General features: G+C 40.7%; 1 protein-coding gene across 3 annotated transcripts in view; it reads left to right on the forward strand.

The window, feature by feature from the left end:
- kiaa1109 (KIAA1109 ortholog) overlaps nucleotides 1-19,263 on the forward strand; it is a 433,731-nt gene that overhangs the window by 216,374 nt on the left and 198,094 nt on the right. For all 3 annotated transcript variants that reach the window (XM_072256106.1, XM_072256108.1, XM_072256107.1), the window contains exon 32: nucleotides 7,540-7,660. In XM_072256106.1, coding sequence (XP_072112207.1) covers nucleotides 7,540-7,660 — 121 coding nt within the window. The remainder of the gene's footprint in view (nucleotides 1-7,539; nucleotides 7,661-19,263) is intronic.

Raw genomic sequence — 19,263 nt, forward strand, 5'->3', positions numbered from 1 at the left:
TGAAAGAAGATAACATTCGCCAAAAGATGTGCACGAAGTAATAAAGTTGCTAAAAATAATTGCTAAGTTTTAGATTTATTCTCAGTAAAACCCATTTCTAGCTCTAAGCTACTTGAATTCCTGTTATAGATTTTTTTTTACAAATCGGTTTTTGGTTAATACTTTTTGCATGAGTAGGCTTACTTTTTTATTACTATCACTGGGGTGCAATGCGCCACTTCTAATCATTCAATGCGCCACAGGTTGGCCATGGTAAGATGCAGGATGCCTCGGTATGATTCTGATTTTACTTGAACACTATTAATAATTTTCTGTAAGCTTTACATAGCTATTAATACTGTAACTTTATAGAAGCCTTACTTCAATTACCTTTGAATTTAATGGCTGAATTTATTTTAAAAAATGGATTTACAGCAATTCCTAAATTTTTTTGCAGTCTTCTCTTTGTCATAACTTTGTAATATGTTGTTCAATCATTATTATTGTTTCCACAGTGGGAAAAGTTCAGCCAAACAAGAGCAAGAGAAAATCTGCAGATGCTAGGAATTGAAGTAACACACACAAAATGCTGGAGGAACTCAGCAGGTCAGGCAGCATCTAGGAAAAGAGTGCAGTGGATGTTTCGGGCTAAAACACTTCGCCAGTCCTGCCGAAGGGTTTTGGCCTGAAATGTTGATTGTACTCTTTTTGTAGATGCTGCCCGGCCTGCTGAGTTCCTCCAGCACTTTGTGTGTGTTACTCTAATAATCAGGAGCTGAGTTGTCTGCGTAATTGTATGATCACTATCATTCTTAAGGCAGAGGTTTTTTTACATTCTCATAGTGAAACTTCCAAGTTCATATTTCCATCAGTTATCAGCAATAACTTTTTCAAGTGTCAAGCACTTTATTGATTTTCACATAAAAACATAATTTGTTGTTTTGCAATCATATCTTATTTCTGTATTTGGTACCATGTGCTTAGAAGGAATTGGATCACAAAAATGTGCAACAGGAGAAAGGAAGGTAAAGTTGGGGGCAGATTGAAATGTGTAGGAAAGATATTTTTTCCTTTATAACCTGTGTTTGTATGGGTAGTGCATCTATTTTTAAATTTGTTTATTAGATATGCATAACACTGATAATATCAAAATTTATTGTTCATCTCTGTGCCTTACCTGAGGAAATGCCAGGAGTCCACCTCATTAGCAGGACAGCAGCCATATATCAGCTGAGCTGATAAGAAAGGCAGATTTCCTTCCCTGAAGGATAGTGCTGATAATCTACTGGTTTAATGGTTATCATTACTAAGAATTTTTTTTAAACTCCAGATTTAATTACTTGTGGTTCCTATTTCCTGGTTGCTATGGAGAGACTTAATGTATCTTGATAAAGGATTCAGAATTCTGACAATAAGTCAGGTAAATTGAATAGATTTTTTCCCATATAAGACCATAAGATATAGGAGCAGAATTAAGTCATTCAGCCCATTGAGTTGCTCTGTCATTTCATTTTGGCTGATTTATTATCCCTTTCAATCCCATTCTCCTGCCTTCTCCCGTAAGCTTTGACTCCCTGATTAATCAAGAGCCCATCAATCTCCGCCTTAAATGTACCCAATGACTTCGTCTCCACAGCTGCCTGTGGCAATGAATTCCACAGATTCATCACCCTGTAGCTAATGAAAATTTTCTTCATCTATTCTGAATGAATGTCCCTCTATTCTGAGGCTGTGCCTTCTGGTCCTAGACTCACCCCACTACAGAAAATATCCTGTCCACATCCACTTTATCCAACCCTTACAATATTTGATAGGTTGCAATGAGATTCCCTGTCATTCTTCTAAACTCTAGCGAATACAGGCCCAGAGCTATAAGACCAAAAGACCGTAAGATGTAGGAACAGAAGTAGACCATTTGGCCCATTAAATCTGCTCCGCCATTCAATCATGGGCTGATCCAATTCTTCCAGTCACCCCCACTCCCCTGTCTTCTCCCCATACCCTTTGATGCCCCGTCTAATCAAGAACCTATCTGTCTCTGCCTTAAATGCACCCAATGACTTGGCCTCCACAGCCGCTCCTGGCAACAAATTGCACAGATTTACCACCCTCTGACTAAAGTAATTTCTATGCATCTCTTTTCTAAATGGATGTCCTTCAAACCTGAAAACATACCCTCTTGTCCTAGAATCCCCTACCATGGGAAATAACTTTGCCATATCTAATCTGTTCAGGCCTTTTAACATACGGAATGTTTCTATGAGATTCTCCCTCATTTTCCTGAACTCCAGGGAATACAGCCCAAGAGGTGCCAGACGTTCCTCATACGGTAACCCTTTCATTCCTGGAATCATTCTTGTGAATCTTCTCTGAACCTCTCCTATGTCAGTATATCCTTTCTAAAATAAGGAGCTCAAAACTGCATGCAGTACTCCAAGTGTGGTTTCAGGAGTGCCTTATAGAGCCTCAACATTACATCCCTGCTTTTATGTTCTATACCTCTAGAAATGAATGCCAACATTACATTCGCCTTCTTCAGCACCAGCTCACCCTGGAGGTTAACCTTTAGGGTATCCTGCCCAAGGACTCCCAAGTCCCTTTGCATCTCTGCATTTTGAATTCTCTCCCTATCTAAATAATAGCCTGCCTGTTTATTTCTTCCACCAAAGTGCTTGACCATACACTTTTCAACATTGTATTTCATTTGCCACTTCATTGCCCATTCCGCTAAACTATCTAAATCTCTCTGCAGGCTCTCAGTTTCCTCAACACTACCCACTCCTCCACCTACCTTTGTATCAGCAGCAAATTTAGCCACAAATCCACTAATTCCATAGTTCAAATTATTGACATACGTTGTTAAAAAGCAGCGGTTCCAACACCAACCCCTGTGGAACTCCACTGGAAACCGGCAGCCAGCCAGAATAGGATCCCTTTATTCCCACTCTCTGTTTTCTGCTGCTCAGCCAATGCTCCACCCATGCTAGTAACTCCCCTGTAATTCCATGGGCTCTTATCTTGCTAAGCAGCCTCATGTGCGGCACCTTGGCCTTCTGAAAATCCAAGTACACCACATTACTTCATCTCCTTTGTCTACCCTGCTTTTAATTTCCTCAAAAAATTGCATAAGGTTAGTCAGGCAGGATTTTCCTTTCAGGAAACCATGCTGGGTTTGGCCTATCTTGTCATGTGCCTTCAGGTACTCCATAATCTCATCCCTAACTATCGATTCCAACAACTTCCCAACCACTGATGTCAGGCTAACAGGTCTATAGTTTCCTTTCTGCTGCCTCCCACCCTTCTTAAATAGTGGAGTATCATTTGTAGTTTTCCAGTCATCCGGAACAATGCCAGAATCTATTGATTCTTGAAAGATCATTGTCAATGCCTCTGCAATCTCTCCACCTACTTCCTTCAGAACCCGAAGGTGCATTCCATCAGGTCCACAAGATTTATCCACCCTCAGACCATTAAATTTCCTGAGCAGATTCTCGGTGGTAATTTTCACTGCACATACTTCACTTCCCTGATACTCTTGAATGTCCGGTACTCTGCAGATGTCTTCCACTGTAAAGACTGATGCATAATATGCATTCAATCCCTCTGCCATCTCTGCATCTCTTGTTACAATATCTCCAGCTTCATTTTCTATTGGTCCTATACCTACCCTCAACTCTCTTTTACCCTTTATATACTTAAAAAACTTTTAGCATCTTCTTTGATATTAGTTGCCAGTTTCCTTTCATAATTTATTTTTTCCTTCCTAATGCGTCCACAATGTCTTCAGCTACCTCTTTCAGAACCTGGTGTAGTCCATCTGATCGAGGTGACTTGTCTACCTTCGGGGTTTTCAGCTTCCTAAGCACGTTCTCCTTATAATAACACCTACACTCACTTCTACCCCCTGACAATCTTGCATTTCTGCCATTTTGCTAGTGTTTTCCAAGGTGAAGACTGTCACAATATAATTAGCGTTCCTCTGCCATTTCTTTGTCCCCCATTACTACCTCTAGAATGGAGACACTTTTTTTTTTTTACTAAGCAGATAATATGCCATTTAAATCCTTTACCACTTCTATCAAAAAGAACAGGTTAGAAAGCAGTACTGGAAGAGTGTCTCGATGAGGGGTTCCCAACCTGGGATCCACAGACTCCTTGACTAATGATAGGGGTCCGTGGCATAAAAAAGGTGGAGAGTCCCTTGTCTAGATCATAAGAATAAATAATTGAATTGTCAGTGATGATGGCATTTAGATCAGGAAACTAAGTCCAAACATGATTAATCGTGCTGAACTTGCTTTGAAACTCCATGTTGTTGGAACAAGTTTGCTGAATTTCTGGTTGTTAATGCTCCCATGTGAGATGCAAGTAGCCAGAAATATAGATGTCCTTCTGGTCTGTGTAATAGCATCTCATAAATTAACTTTTGAATATTTGTTAATAACTTTTATAAACCTATGATGTACTTTGTTTTCCTTAGGCTAATATGTTTACCTTTGTGTTCATCTCATTGTAGTGTAGATAACCAGCGTTTTGTGCAGCTTTAACATCATTTTGGTTCTTTTTCATACATAAAATATTAAAAATATACATTAACCTCTCTCATTAATCTCTTGGACTTCTACAGTTTAATAAGTTGCATATTTCCATCAGTTCTCAACAGTTCTTTTCATGCTTTATCAACCTCTGTATTCATAGCCTAATTGATGAAGACAAGCTTGCTTACTAACCTGTCTATTTGGGTTAAATTCTTTATAAACCTATTTTGCTCTTAGTACTTGTTTGTTTAAACTCTATATTAATATATTCTGCAATTGTTACATTTATTTACAAAAGTCATCCTAGTGTTAAAATGTTTCTGCTTCACAATTACGTAGAAAGTTTCCACCATGTGCTTAGAAAAGGTCATGCTTTATGAAAATGAATTATAGTTTTTTGAAAATATGATCCATCTTTTTAAACTAATGTTCGTAATGTACTGTGTGTGTAAGTACTTGAATTCTCATTGACAGAATCTAAGTCCTCAGAAGATGTTTAATTGAAGATCATGGGATTAAAGGCATATTAATAACCTGGCAAGGAAATGAGCACTGTTGTGGGAGTAACACACATAAAAGTTGCTGGTGGAACGCAGCAGGCCAGGCAGCATCTCTAGGAAGAGGCATAGTCGACATTTCAGGCTGAGACCCTACGTCAGGACTAACTGAAAGAAGAGCTAGTAAGAGATTTGAAAGCGGAAGGGGGAGGGGCGATCCGAAATGATAGGAGAAGACATGAGGGGGAGAGATGGAGCCAAGAGCTGGACAGGAGATTGGCAAAAGGGATATGAGAGGATCATGGGACAGGAGGCCTAGGGAGAAAGAAAAGGGGGGGGAACCCAGAGGATGGGCAAGGAGTATAGTGAGAGGGACAGAGGGAGAAAAAGGAGAGAGAAAGAGAAAGAAAAGAAACATATAAATAAAATAATAAATAAATAACGGATGGAGTACGAGCGGGAGGTGGGGCATTAACGGAAGTTGAAGGTCAGTGTTCATGCCATCAGGTTGGAGGCTACCCAGACAGAATATAAGGTGTTGTTCCTCAAACCTGAGTGTGTGTGTGTGTGTGTGTGTGTGTGTGTGTGTGTGTGTGTATGTATATATATATTCTTTCTCTCTCTCTCTCCTTTTTCTCCCTCTGTCCCTCTCACTATACCCCTTGCCCATCCTCTGGGCTTCCCCCCTCCCCCTTTCTTTCTCCCTAGGCCTCCTGTCCCATGATCCTCTCATATCCCTTTTGCCAATCAACTGTCCAGCTCTTGGCTCCATCCCTCCCCCTTCTGTCTACTCCTATCATTTTGGATCTCCCCCTCCCCCTCCCACTTTAAAATCTCTTACTATCTCTTCTTTTAGTTAGTCCTGATGAAGGGTCTTGGCCCGAAATATTGACTGTACCTCTTCCTATAGATGCTGCCTGGCCTACTGCGTTCACCAGCAACTTTTATGTGTGTTGCTTGAAATTCCAGCACCTGCAGATCTCCTCATGTTTAATGTTATGGGAGTGCCTGGTGCTGATGGCTTCATGCATACATCAGCTTTAAAACTTAGTAATTTACTATATCTTGAAGGATAGAAAGCCAGATGTCCTAATTTGTTGATTACATACTGTATAGATAAGCATCAGTGGAAAGATTAATTTTATAAACGTATGTCACCAGATTAAGCATGATGTTGCAAATAAATTTTAATATAATTTCAAGTAGATTAAAAAAGATGGAACAAGATATTTTGTAAGTGTAGCCAAACATCTGAGATTTCATTTATGCCATTTAAATGCCATGAATAGATGAGGTTTTCAGATGCAGTGAAGTGTACATAGCCCTGGTTAGACTATACCTGGCATGCCCACTGTTCTGGGCACATTTCAGGAAGGGCATACAGCAAAACTCTGATATTCTAGCATGTTTGGGACGAACAAACAATCCTGGGACTTTGGTACCAGAGTAGCACATTTTCTGGGCTGTTGAATTTTATTCATTCTAATATACCCTCTTAGTGTCACATTTAGACTCACCCATTCTCTTAGTCTCCAGCCTAGAAAAAATAACTATCAAAATTATTAACGCAAACAACAGGAATTCTGCAGATGCTGGAAATTCAAGCAACACACATAAACGTTGCTGGTGAACGCAGCAAACAGGCAGCATCTCTAGGAAGAGGTGCAGTCAACGTTTCAGGCCGAGACCCTTCTAGTGCTGACGAAGGGTCTCGGCCTGAAACGTCGACTGCACCTCTTCCTAGAGATGCTGCCTGGCCTGCTGCGTTCACCAGCAACTTTTATGTGTGTTGGTTTATCAAAATTATTGTTATTTTACCTTTGTTTTGAGATGAGCTTTAGGTATTATATTTAATTTATTGTTATTAGTTTATTATTGTCACATGTACCAAGATAGTAAAGCTTTTTTTGTATATTGTTCACACAGATCTAATTATTACACAGTGCATTGAGCTCGAATAAAGTGCAAAGGCAGCTGAAAAAGTACAGTGCTGGTAAATGATAAAGTACAAGGTTGTAATGAGGTAGATAGTGAGGCCAAGAGTCCATCTTAGTGAACAAGATGTCTGTGGTAGAGCTTGTTAAGTGTTCTTGAACCTGGTGGTACAGGCTTTTACACTTCTATATCTTCTGCCCAATGGAGGACAGAAGAAGAGAGAATATCCAGCGTGGGCAGGATCTTCGATTATTCTGGTTGCTTTACTGAGGTAGCAAGAAGTAGAGTGAATTAGGGAGGGGTGGGGTGCTGGTTCCTGTGATATGCTGAGCTTTGAGCTTTGTCTTCAACTCTGCAGTTTCTTGCAGTCACGTGCAAAGCAGTTGCCATACCATGCTGTTATACAGCCAGACCGAAATTTACAGTGAAATTGAATGTTTAGGTTCACATTTAATTAAAATAAGTGTTAAATTTGCTGAAGAAACTGTTGGAAAATTTCTCGTAGATATTTGGTTGAATAAAAGTCAGTAAGTCTATGCGACATTTTTCATCCTATGTAGTAAACTAATCACATTTTTCATCATTAATAGATATTTTGAAGCAATGGTCCACTTTTCCAGCATTTGGCACCCTTCTGCAATTGTAGACAATCTGCATGCTAAAGTGCTGAAGGAGGCTCTTCTGAATAGCAAATCAACAAATTCAGAACACGTAAGTTCGTTGGTGGAATTTAGTTTAAATAAGTATAATATCTCTCTTTAGACTTAATGATTATTAGAAAAATAGCAATTTCTTTGGGTAACATTCATTGTACTTTTATTACTTTTTAATGGATGCTTTACACCATTTTCAAAATGCCATGTAGCTGAATATCAATGTGACTAAATTGTGAGCTCCTTTGCTTAATTTGAAAAATACAGCTCATTTCCCACTGTGGAGTTATAAATTGGTTACCAATCAACAAATAAATCCCAGTTGTAAATTATGTTGTACAGTTAAACAACTAATAAGAGGAGGAGGCTGAAAGAACATTTCTGACATCTACAATGAGCCCAGTACAAGCCCCAAAGATGAGACAGAAGAGTTTTCAATCAACTAGCCTAGTATTGAGTTGTTGATTCCCTTAAATCTTTTCCTGAAGTGCCACATAACTTCAATTTCTTTATAGTGGCAAGTGTATTCCCATGAATTGAAGATTAGTTATCACATAGTAGGCAGAGAGTGGAAATAAGGATGTCTTTTTTAGGCTGGAAGGATGTAACTTTCAATAACTGGTTATATTAATAACCTGGAGTGGATCGGAGGGTAAGGAATCTCAGTTTACTATTGAAACTAATATGGGAAAGCATGTTTTGATGAGGAAATTGGACTTCGCAATACGATGTAGGTAGATGAGTGAGTGGGCAAAATCTTGGCAAACTGAGGTTAATATGGGAATGTGTGAGGTCGTGCACTCTGATAAGAGGAATCTAAAGTCAGACTTTTATTGAAAAGGAGTATTGCAGGTTAGTAGAGTAAAGTGGGACCTGGGTGCATATGAGCACAAATTGTTAAAAGGTAGCAGGCAGGTGCAGCAACTGGCGAGGAAGTCAAATGGTATATTGGTTTTATTTCAAAGGTTTGGAGTTTAGAATTAGAGATGGATTGTCTAAGTTGTTCAGTGTGTTTGTGAGGCTGCACCTGGATTACTGTGCACCATTTTGGTCCCCTTGTTTATGAAGCAACCATACCAGATTTGGAGCCACCCACTTCAACTTTACTTCCCATTTCCATTCCAACATGCCAGTCCATGGTCTCCTCTACTGCTGAGATGCCACACTGAGGTTGGAGGAGCAACACCTTATATTCCGTCTGGGTAGCTTCCAACCCGATGACATGAACATCAATTTCTAGAACTTTTGGTAATTGCCCCACCCCTCTCCATTCCCATTTCCCTCTCTCATCTTGTGTTGAAAGTCTTAATACCAGAGGGCATGCATTTATTTTAGGTGAAAGGTAATTTCAAGGGAGATGTGAGGGGCAAGTTTTTTACACAGAGTGGTGAGTGCCTGGGGTGAGTGGTAGAGGCAGAAACATAGGAGGCTTTTAGAGACATTTAGATAAATGCATGAATGTGAGGAAAATGGAAGGACATGGACATTGTGTAGGCAGAAGAGATTAGGTTAGTTAGACATTTAATTGGCTTAGTAGAACATTGTGGGCCGAAGGGCCTGTTCCTGTGCTGTTCTTCTGCAATAATAGAGAATTACAGACCAGATGGCAAACATCAGAAGGGCAGAAAATGCTAAAAATTTCTAATAAAAAATATAATGAACAGAGTACTTGGAAAGTATTAATGAAGGTGGACAAAGTCTATGTGGGTTTATAAAAAGGACTTCATGCTTAATAAAACCACTGGGATTTTTTTGAGGATGTAACTGTTGGAGGTGGGTAAGATAAAACCAGTAGATGTAATGTAATTGGACTTTAACAGAGTTCCATGGCAGATGTTGGTGTGCAAGGTTAAACCATGTGGGACTGGGGTTGATTATTGTCATAGACTAAAAAATTGGCTGAAATACAGGAAATAGTAGGAATAAACCCCATGTTTTCAAGGCATCCAGTGGCAAGCACTTGGGCACGGGTAAATCACAATGTATGCCAATCATTTGAACGAGAGAACTAAACACAACCAGTTCCAGGAGAAAGTGAAGAGGGAATCTCATAGAAATGTATAACAATTCCAACATGTTTAGACAGAATAATACAGGGAAGGTGTTCCTAATGACTTGGGAACCCTGAATCAGGAGATACAGCCTTGTGATATAGGGTATGAAATTTAAAATATAGATGAGAAAAAAATTCAGAGGTTGGTGAATCTCTGGAATTCTTCCCACAAAAGGTAGTGGTGACTCAGGTATTAAATATTCTCAGAAAAAAGATAATGATATTTCTTAATTCTAAAGGGGTTAAGGGACATGAGGTGAAAGCAGGAATAGGGACTGAACTGAATGATCAGCATGATCAGATTGAATAGTGGAGAAGGGCTGAATGACCTACTGTTGTTATTTGAAGGGATAATACTTGAAATCATAGAAGGGAGGTCTTTTCTGTATGTCCTGTCAGGATTGAATAGTTAACAGACTCTCATTAAGACAGCAGCTGGAACAGAGGTTGGAAGTGTTTAAAAACCTTTTGAAATAGAAACTCTGAGTACCCAGGATTGGGTAAGAGAAGCTGTGACTGATTTAAAAATGCCCCAAAAACAGAAATGTAAGATCATTTTAAATAGAAGCAGAAGTAGGCTCCTGGGCTCTTCTCACCTGTAGTGCCATTCAGCATATTTTTATGCTCATCCCATATCCCTTACTTTCTAAAAATCTATCATTTTCTGTCTTGAAGTGGTTATGGTGGTAGTGGTACTCTGGCATCTTTTTATGGATTTGAGAACAGTTTTCATAGATTTGAAGGTAGCAAATATATTCTCACGATGTAAGAAAGGAGTGGGTAAAATGGTAGCAAAGTACCATTTAGCAAAAAATCAGCAGTAGATAACATGCAAAAATTCTATTTGAAGGACCCAAAAGGTCTATTGATTTGCTATGGAAGTTGATTGAGTGGTTGAGATTAACCAGAGACACAGTGTCACTGTTCTCCCACAGTGACTTCTGTCATGTTGATTGAAGGACTATTCTGTTTTCGGCTATCAATTGCAAATGCAAACAGTGGGCTTCCATAATTAGCCGGTGCCCTGGGACACCTTACTTGTGCTATTGATTGGACAGTGTAGCTAACAGAGCCAATGAGTCATCTAGCACATAGAATAATACAGCATAGGAACAGGCACTTTATTCCACAATGTTGTGCTGAACTAACTAAATTAGCTTACTAAACGAATCCCTTCTGCCTACAGGATGTCCATATCCTTCTATTTCATACACATTCGTGTGATTCTTGAATGCCCTATTATGTTTTCCTCCAATACCATTCCAGGCACCCACTACTCTCTGTAAAAAAAAAGATACAAGTATGTGAGAGTAAGAGTTCGGCACGGACTAGAAGGGCCGAGATGGCCTGTTTCCGTGCCATAATTGTTATATGGTTATATGTTCTGCACATTTCCTTTGAACTTACCCCCCCACCCCACTTTAAATACATGCCCTCTGGTATTGGACATTTCAACCCTCTATTAGATCTCCTCTTAGCTTCTGTTCCAGTAATAAACAGTCCAAGTTTGTCCAGTCTCCTGTTATAGCCTATGTCCTCTAATCCAGTCAGCATCCTGATAAGCCTTTTCTGCACCCTCTCTAAAGCCTCGACATCTTGCCAGTAATGGGGTGACCGGAGCTGAATGCAGTACTTGAGATACAGCCCAACGAAGAGTTTTATAAAACTGTAATATAATTTCCTGACTCTCCAGCTCATTTCCTTGACTAGTAAAGGGAAACATGCCATATGCCTTCTTTACCACCGTATCAACCTATGTAGCCATTTTCAAGAAGCTATGAACTTGGACCCCAAAATCTCTCTGTTCATCAATACTGTTGGGTGCCTTACCATTAACAGTGTACTGTCTCTTTACATTTGATCTCCCAAAGTGCAACACTTACATTCAGCTGGGATAAACTCCATCTGTTGTTTGTCCTCCCAACTGATCTATATCCTGCTGTATCCTTTGCCAGTCTTCTACATTATCTACAACACCACCAATCTTCATATCATCTGTGAACTTACTAACCTACCTATCCACGTTTTCCTCCACCAGAGGTCCCAGAATGGATCCCTGTGGAACACCAGTTGTCATGGTCCTTCAACAAATGTACATTCCATTAACCACTCGCTCTAAATTATTCGGGAAAAGTCAATTTTGAATTCAAATAACTAATTCATTGAGGATCCTACGCAGCTTGATCTTCTGGATAAGCTCCCATGAGGTACCTTGTCAAGCACCTTGTTAAAATCTATGTAGTCAACTTCTACAACTCATTACTTTTATCATCTGCTTGAAAAACTCAGTCAAGTTACTAAGACTTGGCCTGCACAAAGCCATGCTGACTGTTTCTAATTATGCCATGGTTTTCCAATTGATCATAAAGCCTAAGAATAGTCCTAAGAATAGTCTCCAGTAGTGTAAAACTCACCAGTCTATAGTTTCTAGGATTATCTTCATTTCAGTCCTTGAGTAATGGAACAACATTAGCTACTTGAAGTTCAATGTAAATTTTATTATCAAAGTATACACGTGTCACCACATAAAACCCTGAGATGTAGTTTCCTTCAGACATACTCAGCAATATAACAGGATCAATGAAAGATCAGCTAGAATACAGAAGACAACAACCTGTGCAAATGCAAATATAAGTGAATGAGTGAGACCACAGTTGGTCAGAATCAACCATAGGTGTTACTTCCTAGTTGTCTAGATACTCAAACCTGGGCACTTTGATATGGCGAGCAAGCTGTTGGCCATGTAGCAGGCTCTCCCCCTCCATGCAACTGATGAATGAAAGGAAAGACAGAGCCCAATACTGTTTGGACCAGCAGCGTCACAGAAGTTGCCAGTCAATGTTGAACTGAACGTACGACTGCCTTAGAGGGACTCTAGCCCCGGAATTTACCCTCAGGCTTTACTCCAGAAGCCTTCCCCATGAGTGGGTATAGCCACAAGGCAGCAGAAGTTTGAGATCAGAGTTTTCCTTCTCATAGATGAGCTGCCAATCACAGCTGATGAGCCCCATTTGCCCAAAGCGACTGGTTTTAAGACACCAGTAATATGCCTTTGCCCCTTCCCCTGTCAGTAGAAACAGTTCTACCATACTTGGTAGCTAAGCCACACATGAAGGCCAGGAACTGCACTTGGTTGTTTGAGGCTATTTAAGTACTGGGAGCTTATGTCCCCATTACCAGCCCTGGATATAACAACCTTAAGGAACCCAAGTATAAATAAATAGCAATAAGTAATGAGAACATGAAATAACAAGAAATAGAGTCCTTAAAGTGAGTTATTCGTTGAGGGAACACTTCAATGGATGGTCAAGTGAGTGTAGTTATCCCTTTTGTCAGGAACCTGATGATTGTGGGGTAGTAAGTGTTCTTGAACCTGGTGGAGCAAGACTTAAGGCTTTTGTGCCTTCTACCTGATGGCAGCAGTGGAAAAAAAGAGCATGGACTGGATGATGAGGAACTTTGATAATGGATGCCACTTTCCTACAATATCATTTCAAGTAGATGTGCTCAATAATTGAGAGGGCTTACCTGTGATGGACTGGGCTGAATCCACTACCTTTTGTAAGATTTTTCATTGAAAGTCATTGGTGTTTCCATACAAGGCCATGATGCAGCCAGTCAATACACTCTGCACCACACATCCATAGGAGGTTGTCAGAGTTTTAGATGTCATAGAAAACCTACAGCACAATACAGGCCCTTCGGCCCACAGAGCTGTGCTGAACATGTCCTTACCTAAGAAATTACCTAGGGTTACCTATAGCCCTCTATTTTTCTGAGCTCCATATACCTGTCCAGGAGTCTCTTAAAAGAGACTCTGTCATGTCAAATCTCCGCAAACTTCTAAGGAAGTAGAGGCAATTTTACTGATGTGCTGGGTCCAGGACAGGTCCTCTGAAATAGTAACACCCAGAACTTCAAAGTTGCTAACCCTCTCCACTTCTGATCCTCCAATGACGACTATCTCATGGACCTCTGATTTCCCTCTCCTGAAGTCTACAATCAGTTCCTTGTCTTGGCGGACATTGAGTGAGAGGTTATTGTTATGACACCACTCAGCCAAATTTTAAATCTCCTTTCTATATACTGATTCATTATCATCTTTGATTTGGCCTGCAACAGTGGTGTCATCAGCAAACGTGAATATGGTATTGGAGCTGTGCTCAGCCGCAGTCATAGATGTAAAGTGAGTAGAGCAGGGAGTTAAGCTTACAGCTCTATGGTGCACCTCTGCTGATGGAGATTGTGGAGGAGATGTTGCCAGTCTGAACTGACTGTGATCTACAAGTGAGGAAATTGAAGATCAAATTGCACAAGGAAGTATTTAGGCCAAGACCTTGGGAGTTTATTGATTAGTTTTGATTCGTCCCAGAGAACCTCCCAGTCTTCTGGGAAGCCCCGTATGGCTAGAAGACACAATTATATTGGTCAAGGCCCCAGCAGGTACATCTCTTGCCTCTCTTAATATCCTGAGATATATTTCATCAGGCGTCAGGGACTTGTGCACCTTAATGTTCTTTAATAGACCAATCACTACCACCTCCTCTGTCTTGAAATGTTCTAGCAAATTTGCATGCTCCACATTGATCTCCCTATCCTCTATATCATTCTCCTTAATAAATACTGACTCAAAAGATTTAGGATCTCAACCACATCCTCTACTGTCAAGAACACTTGCCTTGTACTCGCTAGTTACCCTCTTGCTCTTGATGTATCTATAGAATGCCTTGGGATTCTCTTTAATACTTTCTGCCAAGGTCTTTTCATGGCTCCTCCTGGATTTCCTAATTCCCTTGTTGAGTTCTTTCCTGGCTTTATAATACTCACTAACTCTGTTACTCACTAAATCTAACCCTTGACTAAATTCACTACCTCTCTCAACTACCAAGCTTCCCTGATCTTACCATTCTTGCCCATTCTTACTGTAACATATCTATCCTCGCCAAAAACAGTTGTTCTCAATTAACTCTCCCTTGTTCCTGCCTAATACTGTCATAATTTACCCTGCTTCAATTTAATCCGCTTCCACAATGTCTAGCCTCCACCAGCATAGATGCAACACAGGGCTGAGCACACCTCCAATGCCGTATTTTAAATTTGCTGACAACACCACTGTCATAGGCTGAATCAAAGGTGGCGTCAAATCAGCACCTAAGAGTGAGTTTGAAAATCTGGCAGAGCGCTGCCACAACACCAACCTCTCAGTTAATGTCAGAATGAACAAGGAGATGACTATTGACTTCAGGAGGAGAAAACTAGAGGTCCATAAACCAGTCTTCATCGGGGGAATCAGAGGTGGAAAAGATTAGCAACTTTAAATTCCTCGGTGTTATCATTTCAGAGGACTAGCCTATAAATGCAATTATGAAGAATGTATGGCAGTGCCTCTACTTCCTTATACGTTTATGAAGAGTCAGCATGACATCTAAATCTTTCACTAATTTCTATAGATGTATGGTGGAGAGTTTATTGACTGATTGCATCACTGTGTGGTACGAAAACACCAATGCCCTTGAACAGAAAAGCCTACAAAAAGTATTGCCCAGTACACATCACGTGTAAAAGTCCTTCCCGCTGATGAGCACATCTACATGTAGCATTGTTGCAGGAAAGCAGCATCCATCATCAGAGACCCCCACCGCCCAGTTGCCTTCTCTTCTTAGTGTCTGAGAAGAACAATGTGAGCTGCCTTAATGACTATTGCCCGATAGCACTCACATCTACAGTGATGAAATGCTTTGAGAGGTTTGTCATGACTAGACTGAACTTCTGCCTCAGCAAGGACCTGGACCCATTGCAAACACAAAATAATCTGCAGATGCTGTTGTCAAAGGAACACTCACAATGAGCTGGAGGAACTCAGCAGGTCAGTCAGCATCAGTTGAAAAGATTAGTCGATGTTTCGGGCCGAAGCCCTTCGTCAGGACTGAAGGAAGGACTTTGGGGAGGGTTTGAAGAATGCTGGTAGTTGGAAAAAAACAGTAATTTGAAAGACAAAGGGGTGGGGGAGGAGACGCAGGGAGGTGATTGGCAGGAGAACAATGCGCAGTAGTAGCAGGAGGTGGAATTATGAGGGAGATAATGTGAAATAGGGATAGAGGAAGGGAGGGGGAGGGAATTACCGGAAGGTGGTGTATTCTATGTTCATACCAATGTTTCACCAATGTAAAGGAGGCCGCACCGGATGCAATCGATGACCCCAACAGATTCGCAAGTGAAGTGTTGCCTCACCAGGAAGGACTGTTTGGGGCCCTGAATGGTAGCAAGAGAGGAGGTGTAGGGACAGGTTTAGCATTTTCGCTTACAGGGATAAGTGCCGGGTGGGAGATCCGTGGGGACGGATGTGCGGATAAGTGAGTCGTGGAGCGATTGATCCCTGCGGAAAGTGGAGAGGGGTGGAGAGGGAAAAATTACTGTTTTTTTCAACTACCAGCTTTCTTCAAACCCTCCCCAAAGTTCTTCCTTCAGTCCTGATGAAGGGTTTCGGCCAGAAACATCGACTAATCTTTTCAACTGACGCTGACTGACCTGCTGAGTTCCTCCAGCGCATTGTGAGTGTTCCTTGGACCCAATGCAATTTGCCTATTGCCACAATAGGTCAATGGCAGATACAATCTCAATGGCTCTTCACACAGCTTTAGACCTCCTGGACAACACAAACACCTATGTCAGAATGCTGTTCATTGACTGTAGCTCAGCATTTAATACCATCATTCCCACAATCCTGATTGAGAAGTTGTAGAACCTGGGCCTTTATACTTCCCTCTGCAATTGGATCCTCAACTTCGTAACCGGAAAACCATCATCTTTGCGGATTGGTGATAACATCTTCTCCTCAATGAAGATCAACATTGGCGCACCTCAGGAGTGTGTGCTTAGCCCACTGCTCTACTCTTTCCATACCCATGACTGTGTGGCTAGGCATAGCTCAAATACCATCTATAAATTTTCTTATGATACAACCATTGTTGGTAGACTCTCAGATGGTGACGAGAGGGCATACAGGAGGGAAATATGCCAACTAATGGGTGGTGTTGCAGCATAGACCTGGCATTCAACGTCAGTAAGACGAAAGAGCTGATTATGGACTTCAGGAAGGGTAAGATGAAGGAATACATACCAATCCTCATTGAGGGATCAGAAGTGGAGAGAGTGAGCAGTTTCAAGTTTCTGGGTGTCAAGATCTCTGAGGATCTAACCTGGTCCCAACATATCAATGCAGTTATAAAGAAGGAGAGGCAGCGGTTATACTTCCTTAGGAATTTGAAGAAATTTGGTATGTCAACAAATACACTCAAAAGCTTCTATAGATGTACTATGGAGAGCATTCTGACAGGCTGCATCACTGTGTGGTATGTGGGGGTGGGGGCTGCTACAGCACAGGACCAAAAGAAACTGCAGAAGGTTGTAAATTTAGTCGGCTACATCTTTGGTACTAGCCAACAAAGTACCCAGGACATCTTCAAGGAGCGGTGTCTCAGAAAGGCAGCGTCCATTATTAAGGACCTCCAGCACCCAGGGCATGCCCTTTCTTCACTGTTACCATCAGGTAGGAGGTACAGAAGCCTGAACGCACACACTCAGCGATTCAGGAACAGCTTCTTCCCCTCTGCCATCCAATTCCTAAATGGACATTGAACCCTTGGACACTACCTCACTTTTTAAGTATGTATTATTTCTGTTTTTTGCATGATTTTTGATCTATTCAATATACGTATATTGTAATTGATTAACTTTTATTATTATTATTATTTTGTTTCTTTCTTCTATATTATGTATTGCATTGAACTACTGCTGCCAAGTTAACAAGTTTCATGACACATGCTGGTGATAATAAACCTGATTCTGATTCTCACGCCTGTGCCTTCTTCCTCATGACAGCAGCCTCAGGACTGACTGCACCAGGTTCGGGTACAGTTATTACCCTTCAGATATCAGGGTCTTGAACCAGAAAGGATAACTTCACTTGCCCCATCACTGAACTGTTCCCACGACCAAAGGACTTGCTTTCAAGGACTCTTCATCTCATGCTCTTGATAGTTATTACTTATTTATTTATTATGATTTCTTTTTTTTCTTTTTGTATTTACATTTTGTTGTTTTCTGCACATTGTTCACCCTGTTAGTGCAGTCTTTCATTGATTCTATTATGGTTATTGGATTTATTGAGAATGCCTGGAAGAAAATTAATCTCAGGGTTGTATACGGGGACATAAGTGTACTTTGTTAATAAATTTCCTTTGAACTTTGGTGCTAATGAATTACTAAATCTTTGTTCTTTCCAGTAGTTAAGGCAGGTCAGCCAAATGAGAGAAATTATAAGAAAAATTTTAGGGCTAGTGTTTATTATTAATTTGGCCATCATGACTTAGAAATTCATGAATATATGACTTACCTTTATTGTCCTGATAGAATTATTCACATTAGTCTTTAAAATTAGCCATCAATTCTGTACTCACTCTGGGTTGACTTAGTGTTATTTCTTCCAGTACTTTACCACCTGTGATTCTCTTTTACAAACCCCATTTCCAGAAAACTTGGGATATTTTCCAAAATGCAATAAAAACAAAAATCTGTGATATGTTAATTCACGTGAACCTTTATTTAACTGACAAAAGTACAAAGAAAAGATTTTCAATAGTCTTACTGACCAACTTAATTGTATTTTGTAAATATACACAAATTTAGAATTTGATGGCTGCAACACACTCAACAAAAGTTGGGACAGAGTTAAAATAAGATTGAAAAGTGCACAGAATATTCAAGTAACACCGGTTTGGAAGACTCCACATTAAGCAGGCTAATTGGTAGCAGGTGAGGTATCATGACTGGGTATAAAAGTAGCGTCCATCAAAGGCTCAGTCTTTGCAAGCAAGGATAGGTCGTGGCTCACCCCTTTGTGCCAAAATTCGTGAGAGAATTGTTAGTCAGTTCAAAAGGAACATTTCTCAATGCAAGATTGCAGAGAATTTAGGTCTTTCAACATCTACTGTACATAATATTGTGAAAAGATTCAGAGAATTCAGAGACATCTCAGTGCGTAAAGGGCAAGTTCGGAAACCACTGTTGAATGTGCGTGGTCTTCGAGCCCTCAGGTGGCACTGCCTAAGAAACCGTCATGCTCCTGTGACAATTATAGCCACCTGGCCTCGGGAGTACTCCAGAAAACCATTGTCACTCAACACAGTTCGTCGCTGCATCCAGAAATGCAACTTGAAACTGTATTACGCAAGGAGGAAGCCATACATCAACTCTATGCAGAAACGCCGACAAGTTTTCCGGGCCTGAGCTCATCTCAGATGGACCGAAAGATTGTGGAACCATGTGCTGTTGTCAGATGAGTCCATATTTCAGCTAGTTTTCGGAAAAAAACGGGCTTCAAGTTCTCCGTGCCAAAGATGAAACGACGATCCAGATTGTTATCAGCGAAAGGTGCAAAAGCCAGCATCTGTGATGGTATGGGGGTGCATCAGTGCCCACGGCGTGGGTGAGTTGCATGTATGTGAAGGTACTATTGACTCTGAGGCGTATATTAGGATTTTAGAGAGACATATATTGCCATCAAGGTGACGTCTCTTCCCGGGACGTCCATGCTTATTTCAGCAGGA

This window comes from Mobula birostris, chromosome 4 (assembly GCF_030028105.1).
Source record: "Mobula birostris isolate sMobBir1 chromosome 4, sMobBir1.hap1, whole genome shotgun sequence".
Lineage (NCBI taxonomy): Eukaryota > Metazoa > Chordata > Chondrichthyes > Myliobatiformes > Myliobatidae > Mobula > Mobula birostris.